Here is a 22,884-nt window from a genome sequence, read left to right on the forward strand (position 1 = left end):
AAAAAACGCTGCGGAGCCACATCCTGCCCGAAGGGAGGTAACATGTGGAGAATACACATATGGACTGGCCGAAGGGGCAGTGCGACATATGGAATGTCACTGGGGTGGCTCCACCCGAAGGGGGAGACACACCGGACAGTGACGGCAGAGCAGACTCTGCCAAGGGAAGACACGGGCTCACCGCAGGGAACTGGTCGTGGAAGAATACACATATGGGATCGCCGCAGGGATCACCACATATGGAACCCAGCCTAGCACAAGTTACACAAGCATACGAGCACTAGGCCTGGCGTCGGACGCTCCGCAACGTCCGACTGCCGAAGGGGTGCGGAGGAACTCACAGGGTTCGCCAATGGGGAACTCGACTGGAGTAAAAAGCGCACGTATCCGTTCCTAGGAAGGGAGTGGCGCAGCAAGCCGACACTAGAGCGGGAACTTCGGTGTTACCGGCTAGTAGAAGCGAGCACACAGGAAGAAACCGGCTCAACACGTAAGCTATAAAACCTAGCGAACGTGTTAGGTGTCGCCCAGCCCGCAGCTCTACAGATGTCTGTCAGCGAGGCGCCGTGAGCCAGCGCCCAGGAAGAAGCGACACTCCTAGTGGAGTGGGCTTTCAACCCAGGCGGGCAGGGCACGCCTTGGGCTTCGTAAGCCAAGGCGATGGCATCCACTATCCAGTGGGCCATCCTCTGCTTGGAGACAGCCTTCCCTTTCTGCTGGCCTCCGTAACAGACGAAGAGCTGATCTGAGGTCCTGAGGCTTTGCGTTCTGTCCACGTACAGACGCAGAGCGCGAACGGGACAGAGAAAAGCCAGGGCTGGGTCTGCCTCCTCCGAAGGCAGCGCTTGCAGGTTCACTACCTGGTCCCGGAAGGGAGTGGTAGGAACCTTGGGCACGTATCCGGGCCGGGGTCTCAGGATGACGTGAGAGTTATCCGGGCCGAATTCTAGGCACGATTCGTCGACCGAAAATGCATGCAGGTCCCCTACCCTCTTGATAGAGGCCAATGCAACCAGGAGTACTGTCTTACAGGACAGAATTTTTAACTCAGCTGATTGCAGAGGCTCAAAGGGTGGTCTCTGAAGTGCCGAAAGGACCAGAGACAAGTCCCAAGAGGGTATAGAGAGTGGGCGAGGAGGATTCAGTCTCCTCGCTCCCCTCAGGAACCTGACGATCAGGTCATGCTTTCCCAAAGACTTACCATCAACAGCATCGTGATGTGCGGCAATAGCGGCAACATACACTTTAAGGGTGGAGGGAGACAGCCTTCGCTCCAGCCCTTCTTGCAGGAAGGAAAGCACGGCTCTGATCGAGCAAGATCGGGGGTTCTCCTCGTGAGAGGAGCACCAGTCAACGAACAGGTTCCACTTCAACGCATAGAGGCGCCTCGTAGAGGGGGCTCTAGCGGAAGTGATGGTGTCAACTACCGCAGGGGGTAGGTCACCTAGAACCTCCGCGTCCCGTCCAGGGACCAGACATGGAGTTTCCAGAGGTCTGGACGCGGGTGCCATAAGGTGCCCCGTCTCTGAGAGAGCAGGTCTTCTCTCAGAGGAATGGGCCAGGGAGGGGCTGTCGCGAGGAGCACTAGTTCCGGGAACCAGGTCCGGTTGGGCCAATACGGCGCAACTAACAAGACCTGCTCCTCGTCCTCCCTGACTTTGCACAAGGTCTGTGCAAGAAGGCTCACTGGGGGAAACGCATACTTGCGAAGGCCCCGGGGCCAGCTGTGTGCCAGAGCATCCGTGCCGAGGGTCCCCTCGGTCAGAGAATAGAACAACTGGCAATGAGACGTGTCCGGGGCGGCAAACAGATCTACCTGAGCGGTCCCGAAGCGCCTGAAAATCAGCTGGACCACCTGGGGATGGAGTCGCCATTCTCCCGGTAGAACCTGCTGCCGTGAGAGCTCGTCGGCTGCACGGTTGAGCAGGCCCGGAATGTAAATGGCACGAAGCGACCTCAGATGCTTCTGACTCCAGAGGAGGAGATGGCGGGCGAGTTGTGACATGCGGCGGGAACGTAGACCACCTTGGCGGTTGATGTACGCAACGGTCGCAGTGCTGTCCGTACGGACCAGTACGTGCTTGCCTAGTAGCAGCGTTTTGAAACGGCTCAGTGCAAGACGTACTGCTAACAACTCGAGGCAGTTGATGTGCCAATGCAGTTGAGGCCCCGTCCACAGACCTGAAGCTGCATGCCCGTTGTACGTGGCCCCCCAGCCGGTGGTAGAGGCATCCGTGGAGACCACAGAGTGCCTGGACACTTGTTCCAGGGGAACACCTGCCCGCAGGAAGGAAGGGTCCGACCACAAGCTGAGAGTTTGGCGACAGTGCGGAGTCACTTGGACCCGGCACGAGCCGCTCTGCCACGCCCATCTCGGGACTCGATCGTGGAGCCAGTGTTGGAGCGGCCTCATATGAAGCAATCCGAGCGGCGTAACCGCGGCTGCAGATGCCATATGCCCCAGGAGCCTCTGAAACAGTTTCAGTGGTGCCGCTGTTCTGCGTCTGAGCGTGCTCACGCAGTTCAACACTGACTGGACACGGGCCTCGGTGAGGCGCGCTGTCATGTTGATCGAGTCCAACTCCATACCAAGAAAAGAGATCCTCTGCCCGGGGGTGAGTTTGCTCTTTTCCCAGTTGACCCGAAGCCCTAGGTGGCTGAGGTGACTGAGCACCATGTCCCTGTGTTCGCACAACTGCTCTCTCGACTGGGCCAGAATAAGCCAGTCGTCGAGGTAGTTGAGGATGCGAACACCACGCTCGCACATGGGAGCAATGGCCGCCTCCGCGACTTTCGTGAAGACGCGGGGCGACAGGGCCAGCCCGAAGGGTAAGACCTTGTACTGATATGCCCGTCCCTCGAACGCAAAGCGGAGAAACGGTCTGTGTCGAGGGAGAATCGAGACATGAAAGTACGCGTCCTTCAGGTCGATCGCTGCAAACCAATCTTGGGGACGGATGCATTTGAAAATGCGTTTCTGCGTAAGCATCTTGAACGGTAGCCTGTGAAGGGACCGGTTCAGGACGCGCAGGTCCAAGATTGGTCGTAACCCACCACCTTTCTTGGGTACAATGAAGTACGGGCTGTAGAAGCCGGTCTTCATATCGGCTGGAGGGACCGGCTCGATCGCGTCCTTCGCCAGTAGGACTGCGATCTCTGCCCTGAGCACAGGGGCATTGTCCGCCAGAACACGGGTGAACAGGATGCCCTTGAAAGCAGGGGGGCGCCGGGCGAACTGAATCGCATAGCCGAGTCTGATGGTACGGATGAGCCAGCGAGACGGGCTGGGAAGCGTTAACCAGGCTCCCAGAGACCGAGCAAGCGGGACTAACGGCACCACAGACGTACCCGGGGTGGGGCAGCGCGGCGGAATGCAGGGACCCGACTCGGACGGCACAGCGGCCCGAAGTGGGGTCTGAGTGTGTGGAGTGTGAGCACATACCTGCTTCCGTCGAAGGGCAGAGTGAGTGTGAGGAGGCGAGAGCACGTCCGGAACACAGCCACTGCTGCTCACTGGCGTTGAAAGAGGGGCTCGGGAGTGACAAGGCATGGCGGCGTCGTCGACTGCCAAGCGCGCCCTCTTGGGGCCCAGAGGTTTCAGAAATTGCTCTTTTTTTGAAAATGTGGGTACCACTGACCCGTGGGTCAGTGGCGGAACAAAAAGAAAAGGAAACAAAAGATTCTCCGCCCGGCCCTCCACCGGGGGAAGGAGTGGCGCCTTCGCCATCTCCTGAAGAGCAACTTGATCCACCTCCGGGCCGCCCGTCTCAGGGTCGTTTGCACCGTCGCTTGCCTCCTGGTTTGGCAGCGGCCTGGACGGGCGGGGTCGACTTCCTACGGCTTGCTCCGCGCTGAGGCCTGGATGGTTGCTGCTGCTGCTGGGGCTTAGCGGGAGCGGAGGACGCCGCAGAAGGCCGACCTCGGCGACGAGTAGACGGAGGGTCTGCGGCCGGCGGACGGGTGGAGCAGCAGCGGTCCGCCGGGGCAGGATGTGCCGGATGGCCTCCGTCTGCTTCTGTGCGGCCGAGAACTGTTGGGCAAAGCTCTCGACCGCGTCGCCGAACAACCCAACCTGGGAAAGAGGGGCATCCAGGAACCGATATTTATCGGTGTCCCTCATATCCGCCAGGTTGAGCCAAAGGTGGCGCTCCTGGACCACCAAGGTGGACATCGCCTGACCGACAGAACGTGCGGTTTCCTTCGTCGCCCGGAGGGCGAGGTCGGTTGCCACACGGAGCTCCCGGAGGAGCTCTGGGTCAGAACCACCCTCGTTCATGTCCATGAGCGCCTGGGCCTGGTGGACCTGCAAGAGCGCCATGGCATGGAGGGCGGAAGCAGCCTGTCCACAGGCCTTGTAAGCCCTCGCCGTTAGACCGGACGAAAACTTACAGGCCTTGGACGGGAGGCGTGGATTACCCCGCCAAGAGGAAGCGGACGCCGGACACAGCTGCATCGCGACGGCCCGCTCCACCGGGGGGATATCCACATACCCCTTAGCTGCCCCGCCGTCGAGGGTGGCGAGGGGTGAGGAGCCACTAGAACGGCTTCGGGCACTATACGGTGCCTTCCACGTCCTAGAAAGCTCCTCATGCACTTCCGGAAAGAAAGGTACCGGGGCGGCGCACTGAGAACCAGCACGGCCCGCCCCGAGAAACCAATCGTCCAACCGAGAAGGTTCGGGACGTGGTGGAGGATTCCACGCAAGCCCGACCTTCTCGGCGGCCCGGGAAAGCATAGCAGTCCATTCTGGATCCGGCTCGGACAACGCTACACACCCCGAGGGGGGCAACGCAGCCGAGTCGTCATTTCCAGAGGACAGCTCCCCCTCCGATGCTGCGATCGACATCTGGTCATCAGCCGGAGCCCCAAAGGAAACGGTTGGCCGTTCCGGAGAAGGACCAAGACGTTCACTAAGGAGCCCCAATGGCGACAGCGCTTGTGAGCCGTGAGGGGCCCGCGGAGGATGACTCGACGGGGAAGCCCTCACGGTAATCCTCAGATCACCCTGGTCATGCACCGAAGTAGGTCTATTCTGCGGGGCAGAATAGACACTAGATCGGGGCATAGGCGAGGGGACTGCACCTCCCTTGAGGTAAGCGAGTCTCGATCTAAGCGCTGCGATAGTCATATTCCCGCAATGGGAACATGAACTATCCACAAAAGCTGCCTCAGCGTGTTGAATGCCCAAACACGAGAGGCAACTGCTGTGGCCATCTGCTGGCGCCAGGGAACGACGGCATCCAGAAACGCACAAGCGGAATGACATCTTGAAAAAGACGCAGGGTCACGCTTGTGTTGCTCTTTTAGTAAAAATAAAAAAGGTTGAAAAAATACTCTCTCAGTGCTGAGGCACCCAGGGGTAGCCGCGGTGTGAATAAACACACAAGGAAACGCCCACCGAACCGACACACACACACACACAAACACAGAACAATAGTGCTGTGAAAACAGCAGTTTGTGAGCTGCAATGCTCGCGGCCACCGCTGATCGCGCCGTCACACCAACACTGTAGGCAGAGAGTAGATCTCTTTGAAGTCTTCAAGGGCTGAATCTCTTTGTAGACAGAAGTCTCACGAAAGCTCGGCTCCGAAGTGAAAGACAATGTGTGCGTGCGCCCGCTTCCTGTTTATACCCGCGCGGCGGGGCGGGGCGCGTGACGCGATTCACGCACGCCAACGTTCATTGGCTCGTTCTGTAGACACTCGAAGTTGATAGGGCTCCCTGAAGTGATCCCAATTACGTCGAAAGGGAACAAATGTATTTGTCTGAAATCGCGATCCAGGGTGTCTCTCTTACAACCGAAACATATCTTAGAGAGCAACAAAATGAGCTCTAATCAAAAGTATTTATTCAGTAAAATCACATATTAATTTATCATTGAACAAAGACTATCAAAGTTAATTGGATAAGCAAATGAACAGATTATCATGAGGCATCCAACTTCCTTTTATTATATATGTACACTTGCCGGTTAATCTTCATCCACATCCCATTATATGCTCACCTGACGTACTGAACGTAAATATTTTTTAATTTGAAATATTTTACTTTGCTCCCTAGACGAACAAAGCATTATAAAAGCAGCTTACACAATGTATTATAGCTTTAAAACCATCAAAATATGGTATTCCAAAATATGATTTAAATGGTAAAGATTGCAAATCAGACTCAACACGTTTCACAGTCAAGTGAATTAAGAGAATCGTCACTTTAAAGAAATATTAAATGTAAGTGACATTAATTTAACTTGATTTTACCTTACAGATGTTATACATCTACTCCATATTGGAAATGAGGGGTGACATTTTAATTTAATCCACTGAACATTCTATTGCTATTTAGGTACTCGTGCACCATCTAGGTACTAATATGTACCCTTTAGGCAAGTACGGTACAAAGATGTCCCATTGAGTGTAATGTCTCAGTGACAGCTGTTAGACTTTTCTGACTGTCTATCTTGATCACTTTCAATAAACCGAGTTTAAAACGATCTAAATCCTCCAGCTTGTCTGAGAAAGATGATATTAGTTCCTACGGTAGAATTGGTCAGTAAAACTTTTTTAAGCTGGGCAACACATAGGCCTAACTCCCTTACATATGCATTATCATCAAAACATTTTTTTTATATAGTGTGATATAGTATAATATCCATAAATTATCATTTTTTTTTAAAGTACCAGGACGTGTATCACATCATGATGAATAGATGGAGCAGCATAAATAATCCTTGAGAGGCCTTATAGACCTTATTCAGAGCAGCGCCATGACAAAAGTGAGGCTGTGAGGGATGGACTTACCATGTTTTTCAATGGCAACCGCTGTGAAAAAGCTCCTAGATCACTTATAATTTTTCATAGCTCATGTTGTCTGAAGGTTTTTTGTCAACTGAAGTTTTTTGGAAAGATATTTTTGCAGTGTTTCATCAGCAGATCAAACAGTACAATCCACTGAAGAGATGCACTGAAAAAAATTTGGAGTAGGATTTACTTGAAAAAAGCTTGCTAAGTTTTTTCACTCAGAAAATGCTAGTAAATTTACAAAGTTTGCCAAGTAAAAACCTAAACATATTTGTCAGTAGCTTTAATTAGAAATCTTTAAGTTAAATTTACTTGGAATATGGAATTAAGTAAACTTTACTTAACCTAGTTAAGTGAAAGTAACAAAGAAAATAAGTAATTTTAACTTGGCTAGTAAAAGGTAATATGGCTAGTAATATCGATTTAGTTGAAATTTCCTTTGCATTTAGCCTGGTTAAAACCAGACCCTTCTCAGTTGAAACTGAGTATAGGGTCTGGGGAAGCTATGTATACAAATCATTTTCAAAGGGGCGTCACCAACCGGCGTTGCTCAAATTCATCTGGGCGCAGTTGTATAGTCTTAAAACCAATCAGATCGATGAAGGGAATGGCGTATGCTTCGAGTGTTGTTCTTTGCTCCGGTTTTAACGAAAACGGTAAGTTTAAATCGCTCAAAACAGACGCGATAATTGATTCGTTTATATACTGTCTATTATTGATTCAAACGAGTGATGTTTCACGGCGGCAACCGGCATCACATGTTGACGCTAAAGGGTGCCCTTTGCGTCGGATATTAAAGAAATTTCAAAAGCGTCAGTATTATGACGCCCTAGGATGAGAATGCGTTGCATGTAAATCCCTCCCCAAACGTTTCTGATTGGTGCCGCGATTTCAGCGGCACAGTGATGAGTATGAATGGGCTCTTCTCCAGACTATCCTGAAGAGAGAATTAAAATTCGCCGGAAGTAGTCTGGGTTTTCCCAGGCTACTTTGCATTACATTTCACTCAAACAATAATATTGAATAATACCAGTCATTTATAGTAAGTGCTTTACTTAGATTATCTAAATAGTTTATACTACATTACGTCAGATGTTGAGCCTCAAATGAATGCAAAGACCTGAATACTTGGTAGACAATACACAATGATGGTAACATTTGATGGATCATTTTTGTGTTTGAATGTGTCATTTTGAGCAGAAAATTTACTCGAAATGTCACAAAATGGCAAGTTACTAATCCTGACAACAAAAGCAATGATAAAACAGTGTAAATACAGCTGGAAAACAGTGAAAAATTAACCTCATTAATTATTCAAGGTCCAGTGCATGATGGGAACCCCAGTATCAGAAAAGTTGAGTAATTTTTACTTAATTTTATTGAGTTGATATTAATGCTTTCATTTCTACTCGCTTGAATTAAGTACTGATATGGAATTTACTTAGTTTTTTTAATTCTTGCCTGAACTAACTTTTTCATGTAAATTACATTGTTTTTTTTCAGTAGTATTTACTTCACCAAAAAATCATTTTTTACAGTGTGTATGTTTATCCCTCACAGCCTCGCTTTCATTAGAAAAAGGTCTATAGGTGAGGAATATTCTACCTCTCAAAGACAGAGCTTTCTGTAAACAGTTTTTTATTTATTTTTATTTTTTTATATACAATCTAATCAGGGATTTGAGACCTAATGGGGAAAGCCAAATAATGGATGCTGAGGTTGTGTTATTTCTGCTCCATACTTGAGTAACATTGGTTTTGCTGTGTTTCACAGAACCAACATGTTAGCTACAGTAATAAGACAGTTTTGAGTGTCACTGTTTGTCTGGAACTGATGTGCTGCTCGCGACTAATAGTGAACTCTGTTTAATTATTTTGTAATGTTTGTTTGTGTCAACTGATTTCAAACATCAACAGTGTTTCTAAGAAACTGCTTACTGCACCTTTAAGAAAGATGCACTTTGCAGCCATGGTGTAGTTACAACCATAGGTATATATATACATAGATGCCTCATTAGTGGCTGTTTCCATGGGCCGCTATACATAAGTTGTACACCATTTTGGAACGGTCAAAGCCGGTCCGTGAACATATAATAGCATGTTGACTGAGCATCTGCAACCGTAGTTAGACATATGTATGAATATCTATATCTGTAATAGACTTCATCAGGTGATTTTGGTAAACTAAAACAATTCACCTAGACAAAGGCATCAGCAAAGGCAACACAACATTAAAATGTACCATAGTTAAACCGTAATATTGAGTTATATAAACACAAACCAACACACACTTACTTGTGAAAGGTTATACCATTTCTTCGGGAATTGAAATCTAGGCGGTTTCACAACCAGAATCTGCGCAATGTTGTGGCATTATTAATTCTTACTGTGAGTGACAACACACTGACTGTTCCAAGATGGCGGGCGCACCGACATGTCTGGAGCCATCGAATGTGGATTCTACTTATATCTATGGTTCATAGCATCTATCAGCAGGCCATGCTAAACTGTTAATTATCTTGGTATCATGTGCACTCTATGCATACTCTTTTGTGCATGTAAAAAATATAAAGTATTATTTGTTGTACAACTCTGTATACATGCCTAGTGTATTTGTAAAATTCGAAGAAGGACTTCACGCACATACCTAGTGTATGCAAAAAATCGATGTAGTAGAGGCTATACTCTGGGCTTAATGCGCACTGTATGCAAAAAATAATTATGTGCATGGATAAATAATTGATAATAAATACTCCAATTGTAAACGGTGGCTTGCGACGCCAAGCGTGATGTGTGCGTGATGTACGCCAGCGACACCAGTTGTAAAACACTTGCGTTGTGTAGCTTTTTTTCGGCCCTGTCCCAAATGGCACACTTCATGCACTTTTGGTCTTGTGGACTTACAATGACTGCCGTGTGCACGTGTTAAGTCTGTGAGACCGTAGGGTGTCCCATTTGTCATTTTAGGCCTCAGAAGGGTGCTTGCAAGCGCCCCCCTTTGCGGTCGATATGCGCCCTCAATGCGCACTTTTGCCAAGCCCGCACGCGGATCGCGGTTTCGCTGGATCTTTTTTTCCCTGACACAAAACACAAATAAGAAGCCTCTTTAGAGTGAATCACCCTTGTTTTCTTCTCTTCCATGCAGAAAATGAGAAAAAAGGAACATGAAACAAATTAAGTAATGGAAAATCACATTAAACAAGAAAATATTAAACAGAAAACTGATATAAAATACAAATAAGCAGCAGTGAATTGCCCTTAATGTTTTCTATTAAATAAATTACACTTGCCACCATGTGCTCTCATTTCCACATAATTAGGCAGAAATCTAAGGATAAAATGACAAAAAATAATCACACAGGTTAAGTAAAATAACTTTACACACATAAATTGGAGTGAAAATATACTGTAGATATAAAAGCAATAATTACAATAAAGATTAAATAGGATTATCAGGAAGTCAAAAGAACATTCAGTTACAATGCAAAAGGAAAGAGGAGGGGAAATTAAGTTGGCTTGTGACATCACAACAATTAAAGGGAAAGCCCCCATTTCCATGTATGCTCCTGGCAGGACAGTTATAGCAGTTCAGTGGGCGAGGCCATGAACAGAGGGGCGTTTTCGACCATGTTACCTGATTTGCCCAATCACAGTGAGGGTAGGGTTTAGGGGTGGGGTCTGGTGAAGGCCAACATTTTCACTGAGCTATACACTATATATATATACACACATACATACACACACACACACACACACACACACACACACATATATATATATATATATATATTTTTTTTTTTACAAGTTTGTGTATATTTTGAATAAAAAAAGGAAAAACATACCTGTCATGTGGCTGCATATATTTCGACCATGTTACCTGATTTGCCCAATCACAGTGAGGGTAGGGTTTAGGGGTGGGGTCTGGTCAAGGCCAACGTTTTCACTGAGCTATACACTACACACACACTACACACACACACACACACATATATATATATATATATATATATATATATATATATATATATATATATATATATATATATATATTTTTTTTTTTACAAGTTTGTGTATATTTTGAATAAAAAAGGAAAAACATATACCTGTCATGTGGCTGCATGACGCGTCGCCAAGGAAATATAGTTCTTATTATTCTAAAATACGTTCTAAAATAAAGGTCGCCTTAAAAAACAATAAGAGCCTCTATAAAAAAAAAATAATAATTCTATACAATTCCATGTTACACAATATTCCATAAAAAAAGAATGCGGTCATTTTGATTCCATGGTGACTTTAAAAGAGTGGAGAACCCATCCAAACATTATAAAAATAATATGAAATGAATCAAACATAATTGACGGCACTTCATGAAATCCAATGTGTATCTTATAGGCTACTCAAACCGAACTGGTTTAGTGTGGTGTCTGACTGACAGCTGGAGAAGGTTTATAAATGCGACTGAAGCACCGTTAATTCCTTTAGAGTCAGCGCTCAGTCTCGAGTTAGTTAAACGCGAATATCAATTCAGGAACTGCGCAATTGTCTCAAGTTTGGAAACCCAGCGAAATTTGTGCCTGTGTCACGCCCACCTTTCCGATAACACTGGAGCCTATTGAGCTGGCGAATCGATCTGCAGCGTTCAAGCGAGGCCTCGCATGGGCGTCGTACACCGTGATCGCGCCGCGCGCTCAGTGATGATGCAGGATATCTGTCGCCGGCTCAAGCTCAATCTGATCCCGTCGTACGTTCAATTTGATGTTTGACCACTTTGCATTTTGCCTCGGAGGAGAAAGAGATGGGATCAGGTGCTGTGGATTCTTCCCAGTGGCTGTCAGTGAAGGAAGAGACTATTTTCCTTCACGATGGACTAATTCGGGTCACGGACCTGGCAGAGCTGCCCAGTGAAATCGGAGTGTCTGAACAAGGGGAATCCGAGCAGGAGGTGTGCATTTATCATATTTGTTTCATTCAGAGGAGCCTCTAACGCTATATCATTAGATGTGAACTTGATTAGCTTAACACTAAAGTTAACTAACTCGGTTGGGTAATGTTCGGCCAAAACAGGCTTGTCAGGTAGCAGCATGCTAATAATAAGAGGTTGTTGTTGTATTTCTTCAAGTAAATGGAGCACGTAATTGTTTTAACACGTGCTAAATTATTTATCGTGTCATTCTGTTGATGTTAGTTCGTGTAAACATGCGCGGGCTGTTGTCAAGCCCGTTATGAGTGAAGTATCATATATTATTGCTAAACATAGATGTTAGCGGCCAAACGATTTACGTTGATGCTAATGAAGCTTATTAACCCTGCCTTGAGGTTGTTATTGCACATTTCTGTGCCGTATATAATGACAGTTACACAGTTCTTGCTTGTCTCTGATGTTTGACGCGTTAGCATAGCTTCGACAGGCTAGTGGGAGGAGTTGAATCTCTCACTGGCGTGTGGCAGGGAGCTATTGACCTGTCCGTAGGATTCATGTTACAATCGGTTACAATTCTAACACAGGACGTCAAAAATACTTGTTAAATACAACCTATAGTTATAATAGTAACATCTAGGCTACCTCTACGATAGGGGTTTCCCCCAAACATGTAATGTTGCTCACTGGTATATTATAGTAGCCTAACACAAATGTTGTCCTAACCAATGTCATTTCATCCATAAGTAATTTATTAAAGTAATAACTTAAAAATACGAATAGCCGTGTTAAATTGCGATTATTGTCGTATAGTCATGGCTAAAAGGCGTTGTTTGCAATTCGCATACTATCCACCCTAAGTAGTATCCGAGATTAGAATTAGTGTGTCCCAAATAGTAGGCTGAAACGAAGGATGCCAGAATGGTTTGCTATTTATTGTGGATTTGTGTGGGCAAAGATTATTATAATAAAGGAAACCTCAGCTTCTGTATCATATTTTGTGTATCATATATAGCCTATATATCATATATCGGAGGTGCAATTGTAATTTGAGTCACTAGTAGTGTCTCAAATGACGCACTGTACACTATGCACTTGCACTCTGCACTTAGCCTGCACTCTGCACTTAGCCTACACTATGCACTGTAAGTTACCTCAGGGGTTTTAAATCTTTTAGATGCCTCAGACCCCCAAATATGATCATCCTCATGTAAGGAACCCATAGTAATAATTTAAAAGGCAGCTATACAGTTTACCGGAAAAAGACCCAATTTATACTTTGAAAAATTAAAATGGTAAAAATATGTTTAAAATATAATTCGTAAAGTTACATTATTACTTTTTTCTGTAATGTACTGTACTGTTACATGTATTGTTTATTCATTTATTTACAAGCTTAATTTATTAACCTTTTTATTGTAATGAAATTATTTTTTTATCTTAATTTTATTATTTATTTATACATTTTTACACATTTTTTCTCAACTCAGAGAAAATGGTTGTAAAAATGAGTTACAGAATTTTGACATTATGGCCGTTTTACGACTGGTCTTTAAAGGGTTAGTTCACTCAAAAATGAATTTTGTGTCATTAATTACTTGTTGTTCCAAACCCGTAAGACCTTCGTTCATCTTCGGAGCACAAATTAAGACATGTTTGATGAAATTCGAGAGCTTTCTGACCCCCCATAGACTGCAATGTTATTACCACTTTCAAGGCCCAGAAAGGTAGTAAAAACATCGTTAAAATTAGGGATGCACCAATATGAAAATTTTGGCCGATACCAATAATTCATTATATTTGAAAGCCGATAACCAATATGTTGGTCGATAATAGGGCTGTCACTTTTGTGAAAAAATCCTGTTCGATTTTTGAGACATAAGTGTTCATTGAATCGATTGTAAAATCGATTTTCCATGTCTAAAGACGTTTCCATTTTAAACGCCAAATATGGGGAAATCCACGGACAACTAACAGGCATTAGAGGGCGCGCCGCGCTTGAGACGCGCACAAGTCAGCAAATTTTCCTGATGATTTATTGGCGTGAAGCTTCATGCACAATGACAAAAAGGAGTGCAACATTCTCGAAAAACAATAAGCAGAGTGGACTGCCATAACAGCAATGAAATCATTACTGCAGGCTTCAACATGGCTGTGTTTACGATTAGAAATGTCAAACAAATGTCACCTACGTAGGCAATTGTAGACCGTAGCCCGAATCTGTATCTGTATGCATGAGTATGCTGTCTGCATACCGGCAGAATTCACAGTTTTGTTGTAAAAAAAGACACATTATGCAGAAGTACTATTTACTGTTATGCGTGTTTGTCAGAGCCTGCAGTTGCTGTGTAACCCCGCATTTCCACCAACTGCGGAACAGCTGCAGATCGGCTCCACTGCGTGTCGGCTCCGTGCTCCGCCGTCCTTCAATACCCACTAGGTCCGGATTTGTTGCGGAACGGCTGCGGCCATGACTGACAGCTGAAGTCACAAGGACCCACGAGATCTCGCGAATTCACGAATGATCGCGCGATTTAAGTGCTGAATTGCTGCGGAGCTCTCCGGCATCCAGCAAAAATAGAAGCTCTGCGTATCTGCTCCGGAGGGCTGCGGATTGCCGGAACACAGGCGTTCCGCAGTCAGTGAAAATACACACATTGACTTTAATGGAAACCTATTGACTCCGCCGCCGCTCCGGAGCGGATCCACAGCCGTTCCGCAGTTGGTGGAAATTGGGGGTGACGCGCGTTCGCTGCGGGCGTATCGTGACGAGCTGGTCGCGCTCCGAGAGAAGGCCGTTAAAATCGATTCCCTATTTTCGTTTTCGCACATCTGAAGTGTCTCAACTGAAGGAAATAATCCATTTATCTGCTTTAATATATCGGTCAAATTTTCTTATCGGTCTGATAACGATAACATTAAAAATGAAAATATATCGTCCGATACCGATATGGTGGCCGGTAATGGATATTTTGTGCATCCCTAGTTAAAATAGTCTATGTAACTACAGTGGTTCAACCTTAATGTTACGAAGGGACGTCATGTATCTCTTCCATGTCTGTCTGTCTTTGATTTTATGGCGGGTAGCACCAACGTAGAATAGAAGGCAAACTGGGATGCACCTACTGTCAGGGTATGCACCTACTGTCCCAATACCACACTTGCGGTCATTGCACTTGACAACTTGTCTACTAATAACGTATTTGCTGTATTTGGCCCAAGTTTTCAAGTTGTCCTTTTGATTACCTAATGCAACACACTTAGGGGTTGTTCACAGAACACGTTTTTTTCATTCCACTGCGCTACTTTTGTAAATGTGCTTTAGTCGGGTATGTTTGACCATTGTGTCTTGCATCCTTTGCAGCATCTCTAAAAATGCGGCGCTCAAGTGAAAAGACGTTCAACCTTTAAAAAACGCTCATACCGTTCAACCGTTAATAACCGTTTTTTTCGTTCGGCTAACCTGCGTCATTACGTTTTTTAACAGCAAAAAGCATTCTGTGTGAACTGGCCCTTATACTGTTGTAAATTAAAGTAGAGGTTTATTGATTTTCACAATTCAATACTTTGCACTTTAAAATTATAAAACTTGTAGTTTGCTGTTCAGTAGTCCCCATGTAACAGACAGCGTAATTTAATTGTTGTGCTTTTAATTGAGTGATATAAACCAATAAACCCACATCTGAATTCAAAATAACGAAAAATGTACAACATTTTTAACTTATTTATGGTTGTGAAAATGTGAAACAAACTGTGAAACAAACTGTGTCTTTCTGCTCACTATTTATAGATGATATATTAGGCCTATATTACATTATATAGATCAGTGTTTCTGCAATGGGTCAAATGCCCTTCCACCATTACAACTCGGCAACTTATGTATCAACATTTGTAATTTAGAAGGGGAATTTTTCTTGTTTTTTACCCAGCTTAATTTTTGTGTTTGTTTGCTTTTTGTGGCACTGAATAGCAAGACTACAAAATACAGGCCGTGCCCATCTGAGAAACATCTCCAGAACCCCATTTCTATTCCTTTTAGATCCATCTGCTTGTTTTTGCCTCTTGTTTGTTGCCATCTTGCTGTTTCAGTGTTTGCCATACAATTGCCATTGTGCACTTACAGTCTGTTGTAAGCCTTTATTTTGATCACATCTAGCTTGCTGTATGCCAGTTTCAAACATTTTCAAAATGTCTGTCTATTTGTTGATTCTACGAGTGAAATTCTACAGGTCGGACAGCACACAGGTAGCAATAGCGAATCTAATCAGCTTACGGACAAAAGTGGCATTGATGAGTTTGAAGTTTGATGAATGAAAACAATGCAAATTACAAGATTCTAATGGGTGATATAATGTGCAATTTCCCTATATGCAGCATTAACTTTTTCAAGGTGTCAGAACACACACAAAGAAAACGTGTTACTGAAAAATGTCTTCACAATGAATGAATTATTTTTAAAGGGCACATAACACACACAGTTTCTGCCAATCTCATGTTGATCTTGAGTACCTATAGAGTGGTATTGCATCCTTCATATCTCCGAAGAGTCTTTAGTTTTATCAGATTTTTAAAAGATGCTGTACGGATTCTTTTTGAAAACAGCCGAGCTCCTGGAGGCGTGCTGTGGGCGGAGCTAAAGAGTCACGCACCATACATCATCGCATTATCCCTGGATAACTTTTGATTCACCCTATATTCGTGTTGTTTACATTTATATGCACTTACACGCTGATTGCCAACAAAACACAGACATTTGATGTTTTTACCGCCTGCAATTCCGACTCATGACCGGGATATTTTATCGCTGGGGCCGCTCCATCTTTCAGTTACAAATGATCTGCAAATCCAGCGTCGAACTGGGCCTTGTTTATAAAACATTTGTCACTGAAATGACGTTTGCTGCCCCAGAAAAACTAACTGCATCCAGTTCTCCTAACGGTGGGTTCTTTGGGAAGCTGAACAAGGTTATCTTTCCCTCACAACCAAAAACACACTTTGGTGACATTGATCTCGTGGTCTAAAGACAAAATGACAGGGCTGCCGACGGCCTCCGTAACCCGAACTTGTGTTACACGTTGATTGTCGTTGCTCTTGCTCTCGCTCTGGTTGATGTGTGCACACACTCCTCCAGGAGAAGTGCCCATACAAGTAATTCTGCCCTTTATGACGTCATACAGGGCCATACTCGGAAAAAACTTTCAGAAACTTATACGAATCCTGAAGGAGTGTATTTGGCACAGAAATACTCCATCATACGTCCAACTAATTCTGGCCATGTTTAGCATAAGAATACAACTCTTTAACAGTGTAAATAAGTCAGAATGCATGAAATAGTATTACACATCCCCTTTAATAAATTAGGAGAAGCATAAATCGTGATTACTATTAATTATGCAGCTCAGTTTTGTGGTGCACATTACTGAAAGTAATGAGTCAGGTGTTTATCCAGTAACAGCATAAACATCTGACTCATTACTTTCAGTGATGTCCATCTTGAAATGAAGAACATTTTGTGTACTAAAAGTTCTTGAAACTTAAGCCAGTGTCTTTACTAAATGATGGAACCACTAAGCGTCACATTTTACTACTTATACCTGTCAAACACACTGAGCAAATTTACTTTAGGATTTATAGTGTAATATCTGGATTTATTATGCATTTATATTGAATAATTATATATAGTTGCCAGAAAGATTTTCAGTATGCCATGGAAGGCTATCCACAACCTAAAAATGGGCAGATGCTTCAGAATATAGATTTTAAATGGGCTTAAAGAGATAGTTCACCCAAAAATGAAAATTCTGTCATCATTTACTCACCCTCAATTTGTTCCAAACCTGCATGAATTTCTTTATTTTGCTGAACACAAAAGAAGATATTTTGAAGAATATGGTTAACCAAACAGTTGATGGGCCCCATTTATTCCATAATATTTTCCCCTCCCACATACTATGGAAGTCAATGGGGCTCATCAACTGTTTGGTTAACCATATTCTTCAAAATATCTTCTTTTGTGTTCAGCAGAATAAAGAAATTCTTGCAGGTTTGGAACAAATGAATTTTCATTTGCCCATCTTACTCGCCCATCAACTTGGGTGAGTAAGTGATGACAGAATTTTGGGTGGACTAACCCTTTAAGTTTTTCACACAAAAAATCACAAAAAGTTAGATACAGTAGCCTATTTGGGTTCCATTGTGTACCTGGGGTCCAATTAGACAGCAGTGAGGCAAGTAACTATCTTTGGCCAAAATAAGCTTCAACAACTAGTATCAAATTCTTTGTTCTTGCAGATCTTGACGTTTGAGACCAAGAACCCAGTGGAGCTGGCCGAGCGCCTGCGAGCAGTCTGTGGAAACCAGAGCAACGCTTACGCAAGACTTTTGGAGTACCGTCTCAATGCACTGCGCGGTCTGTGGGGAGCACAGCGACAGCTGGCCCTGGAGGAGCAGCAGGAGCATGAAGGAGTCATCCCGGGGACCGGCGGAGGGGCCGACGAGGAGGCGCTGGCCCTGCTTAAGCGACAGGGCTTCTTGCAATCTCAACATCACCACCATCCTCACCACCCTCCGATGCCCACCGGCTCTGATCAGGCACCGTTTACCTCACGGGTCGGCCTCCTGTTGGTCTTTCCGCTGCTGCAGTCACAAACACGGCACGACCCTGCACTCTGTGGTGTCACCGCCGAAGTCTTACTCGCGTGTCTGCGTGACTGCCAGCCGCTAAGCCTAGGCAAGGAGCCTGCGGACTGCCTAAATGGACTGGAGAGGTTGCTTTGCTCCTGGCTGGAGGAGAGGAATGAGCCAGAAGGTCTGGCACAGGCGAGGCTACTACTTACCCAACAGCAGAGACAGAACGCAGCTGCTGCACTAGTGGCTCTATCGTGTGCAAGGTGAGCGCAGCACAATGGTTATTCCTTTTTTAGCCTTTATTGTTGTTTGATAAGGTAAATGTAATTGACGAAGAGTCTTTGCTGGAAGTCAGGTCAAAAGATGGAGTGGATTAAAGGCTTAGTTCACCCAAATATGAAAATTCTGTCATCAGTTACTCACCCTCATGTCGTTCTAAACCTGAATGAATTTCTTTCCTCTGCTGAACTCAAGAAGATATTTTGAAGAATGTCGGTAACCAAACAGTTGAGGGGGACCATAGACTTCCATAGGATGGAAGTCAATGGTGCCCCACAACTGTTTGGTTACAATTTAAGTATCATTTAAATGATCTTCTTTTTATGTTCCACATAACAAAAAAATCATACATGTTTGGAACGACATGAGGTAAGCAAATGATGACAAAATTTTAATTTTTGGTCGAACCATCCTTTTAAAGCTAAGGAAAGACACTATAGGCAAAATCAATGTTGTTGTTTTTTTTTTCATGCACTTTTTGGTCTATTTTTCTAAGTGTTTATTACACTCCTATTTGTGTCTGTAGATTTCAGTTATACAACAAACATTGCAGTTTTATTCCTATGTTCTAAAGGTTTTATCAGAGGGGTTTGTTGGTGACATGGTGACTCTTTTTTTCTGGCTGTTGATTATGGAGCTTATAATATGACAAAATGATTTTAATTTGAATTGTGTAAATTTGAATTATTGACAAGTGTAATCTAACAAAATTGAAAATTGTGAGGAATTTTAAATAGTTCTTTAAACGATTATTGAACATTTGAAATGTAACGAATTGAAATGTTTTTATGGCTGAATTTTATAGACATGTATTTTCAAACAGCTATTTTTTTGTTCTGAATTCTTAGACTGCAAATATCCATTTTAAAAAAAATACAGATTCAAGTTTTCAAGATGAGGACGAAATTCGGAACTTCAAATTCAGTTTTCTAAATTTCAAAACGCAGAAAATTCAGATCGTACAGAAAGTAGGTCACAGATCACCCAAAGGGAAGAGTAGAGGATCTCAGAAAAGTCGAACGGAGCATTTTGGCTGCACTGCAGTAGTTTTCTGGCGCAAAGTGGTGGTGGTTCAAGAGAATCCGTGTATCATTCGTTCAGTCGTTTTTTGATTTAATATTAAGAGTAGAAAAATGAGAAAACAGCTTGAGTATTAGCCTAGATTTCTAATATTCTAATAATAGTCCTCCACTGCTGCAGTTGCATGGATTCTTAATGCGTTTATTGCAACTACGTAGTAAAAATGTATAGGCTACATTTAATCTTTTTCTCATCAAACAACCAGACTAGCCAATGGCTCGACACAACCCGTACAGGGGAAGAGCCTAGACAGGGCTTTCTTCTGTGTAGATATAAATTCACCAACGCTTTGCATCAGCTGGGTATGGCAGGGTAGGCTAAATGATGGCTGTCATAGCCTGTATGGTGGCCCAGTAAGTAAAAAAAAAAAGAAATTAAGATATAAATCAATATAATTAGTAGTAAATTAAATATTTTAAACACTAAAACAAAAAGGAAAGAATAATGCATTGACTTGGGTATATAATAGGCCTAACGTTCACGCATGAACTTTCATTCAGACTGACTATCAGAGATATTAAAATACATAATCTTCTGAGTTTTATGATGTAGGCCTTGTGTTTTATTTTTATTAATTTTTTATAATTTATTTTTCAAAAGGATGCACTTTGTGCATTCTCTGACATTTACATTTATTTATTTCATTAATATTGAGCATCAATTGATGTCAAGCAAGACTGTGTGTGTTATTTTCTCTGCTAACTAAACTCCCAAAAAATAATAATAATAAAAAAAAAAAAAAAACTTCCAAAGCAAAGCCATTGTGCGTTCTCTCCGCGCTGTCCAGTGCGTCCCGCAGCTTTTCCACACAGATTTTGAGAATTGGCCAGCTAAACAAAATAGGCCAAAGAAGTAGGCTAATGGCTAGTGTCCGGGAGAGGTACATTCATATTTATGAAATAAACACATATAGCCTAGCCTATATTTCTCTTACATGAGTTAGCCATAAGAGAATTTGTCTTCACCAAAATAAATTTCCAAGGACCCCCTAATAATAACTGTGATTAAGCCCAAAATTAATGTGAGTGGGGGTAATAAAGACAATGTTTTTTTTGCCCAAATGGTCTCCTCTCCACTCTATGCATTTTGTAATAATACAGCAACTTTTTTTAACTGACCGTATTTGCTAGAAAATAAGTCGCATTCACCTGAGTGTAAGACACACCGGATCATGTTGAGAGAGAAACGCACAAGTCACATCATCGTAAAAAACATATTTTATTATTAGCCTATTCAGCAATAGTGTAAAAGACCGGTATAAAATACAACATTAACATTATAAACACTATTAACATGTAGGCTATGTGTATTTTACTTTCTCTTACTTACTGTATGACAAATCCTTAAATGAATGCAGAAAACAAGAAGAATGAAAAATAAGTAGCCATGTATAATAAAATAATATATACAGAGTAGCCTAGCCTATAAAAATAGCCTATTGTGCCCTTTATTACAAACAACATTTAGCCTATTCTAAACATCAAGCCTAAAAAAAATTATTTTAATCGAAACTGAAACTGTACCGACGTTGAGTTCGCGCATCTCTCATTTGGTCCAAAGTTTTCATATTTGCAATGTAACATTTGGATGCTAACTATTAATATAAAGAAGGCTTCATACTTCAGTCGAGGCCCAATATACATAGCCTATAGGCAAAATCAGCATCTTCACAGCAAGGGAAATGTTTGGAATAACAAGTTGGACTGTGCGGCAAAGCCTTGCCCTTTATATTATACAACAGACCAATTAAATGAAGCAGAATAACTTTTTATATGTTTGGTTGACTGTGTTTTATTTTGATAATGAACAGGCTGCGATGTCAAGTTAGCAATGCCAGAACTGATACTATGTTGTGTGAGCGTGCGTTGCGCCGGCGCCATGACACTTGGATTTGTTCATCAGCGGGGGAAATAACTTAATACTCCATCATTTAGTCATACAGATAATATGACATCATTCGAAACAGTAAAATGTATATTTTTATTTGTGTACATTCAATGTCATGTCTTGTCATGAAAAATACATAAAACAACATGATGCACTGCTTTAGCGTGTCTCGGTCTCCTTGAAGATTTTTCTGGCGCACACCAAAAATTAGCCTAACCAAAATACAACAAATAGCCTTCTTGGCGCGCCTACTTTTAAAAGTCATCATTTAGATTATTTGATGTTAAATGCATTATATAGCCTATGCCTGAGTCACTTTGGAATAAATCACAGCGTGTTTCATGATAAAAAACGTGACTTTACAAGCCGGAAAATAGGCTATGGTAGGTTATAGCAAATTATTTCACGGACCTCCTGGCACTTAAGAACTGCTGGTCTACACAGAAGAAAGCCCTGTCTAGGCTCTTGTGTCGAGCCATTCGTTAGTCTAGTTGTTTGATGAGAAAATGAAATGTAGCCTAGTTGCAATAAACGCGTTAAATTTCGAAAGCTCCGTGCAACTGCAGCAGCGGAGGACTATTATTAGAATATTAGAAATCTAGGCTAATACTCAAGCTGTTTTCTTATTTTCTACTCTTAAAATTAAATCAAAAAACGACTGAACGAATGATACATGGATTCTCTTGAACCACCACCACGTTTGCGCCAGAAAACTACTGCAGTGCAGCCAAAATGCTCCGTTTGACTTTTCTGAGATCTTTCTGTACGATCTGAATTTTCCGTGGTTTGAATTTTAGAAAACTGAATTTGAATTTCCTCTTCATCTTGAAAACTTGAATCTGTATTTTTTAAAACTGTCTATTTGCAGTCTAAGAATTCAGAACAAAAAAATAGCTGTTTGAAAATACGTCTATAAAATTCAGCCATAAAAACATTTAAATTCGTTAAATTTCAAATGTTCAATATTCATTTATAGAAATCAAATTCAGAACTACTTAAAATTCCACATAAAATTCAATTTTGTTAGATTACACTTGTCAATAATTCAAATTTACACAATTCAAATTCAAATCATTTTGTCATATTATAAGCTCCATAGTAGGCCTATATGATGTTTTCTGATTTATGGAGTGATAAAAAGAGATATCCAAAATGTCCTCTGTAAAAACATTAAACTCTAGTATGTGAACAAAATTAAACTAGGATTTTGAACCTGGCTTTATTCAGTGTTCAGATTTCTGTTCTGGAAATATGCACATGCATCATTTGCATATTGAAACTTTGGAATATTTCTGAA

General features: G+C 43.0%; 1 protein-coding gene across 4 annotated transcripts in view; it reads left to right on the top strand.

The window, feature by feature from the left end:
- The first annotated feature begins 11,329 nt into the window (after window positions 1-11,329).
- hectd4 (HECT domain E3 ubiquitin protein ligase 4) overlaps window positions 11,330-22,884 on the top strand; it is a 97,693-nt gene continuing 86,138 nt past the window's right edge. For all 4 annotated transcript variants that reach the window (XM_081391719.1, XM_081391720.1, XM_081391721.1 and 1 more), the window contains exons 1-2: window positions 11,330-11,738; window positions 18,006-18,604. In XM_081391719.1, coding sequence (XP_081247845.1) covers window positions 11,592-11,738; window positions 18,006-18,604 — 746 coding nt within the window. In that variant the 5' untranslated portion in view covers window positions 11,330-11,591. The remainder of the gene's footprint in view (window positions 11,739-18,005; window positions 18,605-22,884) is intronic.

Source organism: Scardinius erythrophthalmus (assembly GCF_964197995.2).
Source record: "Scardinius erythrophthalmus genome assembly, chromosome: 2".
NCBI classification, from domain to species: domain Eukaryota; kingdom Metazoa; phylum Chordata; class Actinopteri; order Cypriniformes; family Leuciscidae; genus Scardinius; species Scardinius erythrophthalmus.